This window comes from Dipodomys merriami, unplaced genomic scaffold (genome assembly GCF_024711535.1).
Source record: "Dipodomys merriami isolate MVZ:Mamm:240054 unplaced genomic scaffold, mDipMer1.0.p SCAF_1, whole genome shotgun sequence".
NCBI lineage: Eukaryota > Metazoa > Chordata > Mammalia > Rodentia > Heteromyidae > Dipodomys > Dipodomys merriami.
The window spans coordinates 39,477,615-39,482,362 of NW_027202270.1; the positions used below are offsets into that span (position 1 = coordinate 39,477,615).

The 4,748-nt window shown below is 42.5% G+C and overlaps 1 protein-coding gene across 1 annotated transcript; it reads left to right on the plus strand.

The window, feature by feature from the left end:
• Positions 1-254: 254 nt before the first annotated feature.
• Positions 255-3,179, plus strand: LOC138825616 (intraflagellar transport protein 70B). The gene has a single exon (XM_070020326.1). It carries the CDS (start codon positions 458-460, stop codon positions 2,453-2,455), a length of 1,998 nt encoding a protein of 665 aa, XP_069876427.1. The 5' UTR covers positions 255-457; the 3' UTR covers positions 2,456-3,179.
• Positions 3,180-4,748: the final 1,569 nt, after the last annotated feature.

The window sequence follows — 4,748 nt, forward strand, 5'->3', positions numbered from 1 at the left end:
CTTATGGGTATCACCAAATAAAAGACTTCTGGTCAATGTACCATTCTGTTCTAGAAAAGCGTATCTTCAGGGGAGCAAAAAAAGAGAATTCTAAAGGGGTAACTCGCTAAATCCCTTAAGAAGACACCACCCCTGAGAGTCTCCGAGTCCTAAACGCAGAAACTACATCTCCCACAAGGCAACGCGGAAACATCCGGTGGAACAGTAAGCGCAAGCAGTGCATGCTGGGACATGGAATATCCGCTTCTGAACGGCCTGGAGGAATGTCTTCTCCACTCGGTACTCCGGCACTTCTTAATTGGAGTCTTTGAGGACTAAGCCAAGAGACTGAAACGCTCATGCTAGTGGTTTGCTTTGGTTCGCAACCGGTTACTGCCGCCGCAAAGTAACAAGACCGACGCCCATTTCCGGTTGGCCGGTTGCCTTGGAAACGAGTAAGCACAGTTCTCCAGCGGTTATGGCGGGGCTGAGCAGCGCTCAGATCCCCGACGGGGAGTTCACGGCGGTGGTGTACAGGCTCATCCGCGACGCCCGCTACACCGAGGCCGTGCAGCTGCTGGGCGCAGAGCTGCAGCGCAGCCCCAAGAGCCGCGCCGGCCTCTCCCTGCTCGGCTACTGCTACTACCGCCTGCAGGAGTTCGCCCTGGCCGCCGAGTGCTATGAGCAGCTCGGCCAGCTCTACCCCGACATCGAGCAGTACCGCCTGTACCAGGCCCAGGCCCTGTACAAGGCCTGCCTCTACCCAGAGGCCACCCGCGTCGCCTTCCTCCTCCTCGACAACCCAGCCTACCACAACCGGGTCCTGCGCCTGCAGGCTGCTATCAAGTACAGTGAGGGAGACCTGCCAGGGGCCAGGAGCCTGGTGGAGCAGCTGCTGGGTGGCGAGGCTGGAGAGGAGGGAGGGGGCGAGAATGACACTGATGGCCAGGTCAACCTGGGCTGTTTGCTCTACAAGGAGGGACACTATGAAGCTGCCTGTTCCAAGTTCTTTGCCGCCCTGCAGGCCTCAGGCTACCAGCCTGACCTTTCCTACAACTTAGCCCTTGCCTATTACAGCAATAGGCACTATGCTCCAGCTCTGAAACACATAGCCGACATTATTGAGCGTGGTATTCGCCAGCACCCAGAGCTGGGTGTGGGCATGACCACTGAGGGCATCGATGTTCGCAGTGTGGGCAACACTTCAGTCCTCCACCAGACTGCCCTGGTGGAAGCCTTCAACCTCAAGGCAGCCATAGAATACCAGCTGAAAAACTTTGATGCTGCTCAAGAAGCCCTCACTGACATGCCCCCTAGGGCAGAAGAGGAATTGGACCCTGTGACCTTGCACAACCAGGCACTCATGAACATGGACACCAGGCCTACAGAGGGCTTTGAAAAGCTACAGTTTTTGCTGCAACAGAATCCCTTTCCCCCAGAGACCTTTGGCAACCTCTTACTGCTCTACTGTAAGTATGAGTATTTTGATCTGGCAGCAGATGTCCTGGCAGAGAATGCGCATCTGACTTATAAATTCCTCACACCCTATCTCTATGACTTCCTGGATGCAATGATCACTTGCCAGACAGCTCCTGAAGAGGCTTTCATTAAGCTTGATGGGCTAGCAGGGATGCTGACTGAACAGCTCCGGAAACTCACTATACAAGTACAAGAAGCAAGACACAATAGAGATGAAGACCTTGTTAAAAAGGCATTGATTGAATATGATGATGCCCTTGAGAAGTACATTCCTGTGTTGATGGCCCAGGCAAAAATCTACTGGAACCTTGAAAATTATTCAATGGTGGAGAAGATCTTCCGCAAGTCCGTGGAATTCTGTAATGAACATGATGTGTGGAAGTTGAATGTGGCTCATGTCCTTTTCATGCAGGAAAACAAATACAAAGAAGCCATTGGTTTCTATGAGCCCATAGTCAAGAAGCATTATGATAACATCCTGAATGTCAGTGCTATTGTGTTAGCCAACCTCTGTGTTTCCTACATAATGACCAGTCAAAATGAAGAAGCTGAGGAGTTGATGAGGAAGATTGAAAAGGAAGAAGAGCACCTGTCCTATGATGACCCAGACAAGAAAATCTACCATCTCTGCATTGTGAATTTGGTGATAGGAACACTTTATTGTGCCAAAGGAAATTATGACTTTGGCATTTCTCGAGTTATCAAAAGCTTGGAACCTTATAATAAAAAGTTAGGGACTGATACTTGGTATTATGCCAAAAGGTGCTTCGTATCCTTACTAGAGAACATGTCAAAGCACACAATCATGCTTCGTGACAATGTTATTGAAGAATGTGTTCAGTTTCTCGAACACTGTGAAGTTTTTGGTAGGAATATACCTGCTGTTATAGAGCAACCCTTGGAAGAAGAAAGAATGCATACTGGAAAGAATACAGTCACTTATGAATCCAGACAGTTAAGAGCTTTAATTTATGAGATTATAGGGTGGAATATGTAGTTATTCTGGATAATGGGTTAATCATGATGACTTCATTCTGTGAGTTTTGTGCTTTTTATCTGCAGTTAGTCTTTAATATTTATATTTGTTGTATGCTAAATTTTGTACACTTTACCACTATAACAAAAGATAAAACTTTCACTTTTAACTTTTCATACAATATTGTATGATCTTACTCCAGAAGCTGTGAAAAGCTCTGGACTGAGCAGGACTGTTGTGTTTATTAGAATTTCTAACACTGTTCTTTTTATCTTTTTGCTTTGTTGTTGCTTTTGAGGAACTTACACATGTATTGCACTATTCAGGGATCAGACACTAAATCTATAACCCGGAGAAGTTAATATGTATGATCTGGGTTTTTTAATCATTTCTGGGAATGTTTATTCTAGCCTCACAATTTAGCCATTTCATTGTACTAATATGTGTATATTCTTAGAATTTGGGATGTCTTGGCAGTGTTTTACAAAATAGATGCAATGTTTTTGGTTTTAAGATAGGGTTTTGCTATGTAGCTCAGGCTGGCCTGAAAAACAGCCTCCTGGAGTTTTGAGATTACAAGTATGTACCACCACAGCAGCCCAGAAACAATGCTTTATTTAAATGGTTCTTTTACTGTTGAGGATTCAGTGGGAAGTCTTGTTCACTTAACTGTCATGCTGTGATGTAGATAATAAAAGATTACCAAAGAAATTTCCATGGTTCTCTTGTTACATTTGTACATTTGTAATTTGAATATATGAACAAGATATAAATAAAACTTGAGAACTCAGTATTCCAGCAGTTGTATTTGTAATTTAGGAAATGCAGTATTGTCCATGTTGTTGTGACTGGGATAAGAAGAATATACTATTCCCTTATACCTGTCTTCCCTGTCTACACCTGTCATTGAAAAAGAATTCTTATAGATTCAGTATTTGTTTCACTCCACAACCCACAATAGTTTTTGTGGTTCCCTGTTTTTCCCAATATTCTTTGGGATCCTTGGTTCTTCTGATCTGAAATGTTAGTTTCAGAAACCTGTAAGAGACTTAATATTGTTTCTCTGCCCCTTATTCCTTTCCAAAAATGTAACCCAATCTGACCTGGCTTTGAAAAAAAAAATGTAAGAAGCAAGTTCAACCATTAAATTGCTGATTTTTAGCCTACAAAATTAATATTTTTTTCATTCAGCCTGATCACTTTCTAGTGAAATACAGTTCCAGAATTACGATTTTTTTTTCCTTTAGAAACTAGCCACAGAGATACAATATAAAGCCTGATACAGTCTCTCATGAGCACCAACTATTCAATGCTCAAGATCTATTAGATCAGAAAATTACTGTGAAGACTTATTGTGAAATTCAGTGGTTTTGGATTTATGGCATTTCTAATTTTGTGTATGTACCGGGGCTTGACCTCAGGGCCTGGGAACTGTCCTGGAGCCCTTTTGCTCAAGGATAGTGCTCTACCATTTGAGCACCAGCTTCACTTCTGGCAGTTGGTGTGTTGTTTTTTTGTTTTTGGTTTACTGAAGATAAGTCTCGTGGGCTTTTTTTCTGCAAAGGCTGGCTTTGAACTGTGATCCTCAGATCTCAGTCTCTTGAGTAGATAGGATTACAGTGTGAGCCTCTTGTGCTTGGTAGTATTTCTAATCTTAATGATTGTTTTCATTTACCAAAGATTGGATGACCCTTATCTGGAAGAAAATGTTTAGCAGCATCTTCAGTACGTCCTAGAGCACATTCTATGTTTAGGAAATGTTCTCTGTTAAACAACTTCTGTATTAAAAATGTTGCTGCAGTATCTTTGTGCCCCTTCCAATTTCAAACTTTTAAGGTTTGGAAAGTAAGTGAACTGAAATCTTATTTTCAACATGAAAATTATTTTCCCCTTATTTACTCTAAACCAAATGACTTTTTTTAAAAAAAAATTAAGGAATATTAACCACTCAAAAGCAAATGTTTTCCAAATTTCTTTTTGACAAATAGGCTTTATTCAGTCACTATTTATCCATGGATGTGTATTTGTGGTTTGTATATATGTAGTTAGACCGTTTAGAACATGAAACCTTTTCAGAAGTTTTTAATCCCTTGCTGTTAGGCAGTTGGATTTCCTGTTCAGTGATATCAGGAACTCTTGATTGCTCACATCACTGATTGAGAAATGTTCAATCATGGCATGCCCTGACTCTCCAGAGAAGCAACAACTATTCAGATGGCTACTAGTAATGTATATAACCACAAACCTAAAGCTGAGGCCTGGAACCACTTGGGAGAGTGAATTCCTAACTCCTTGGGTACTTACTATGGTTATT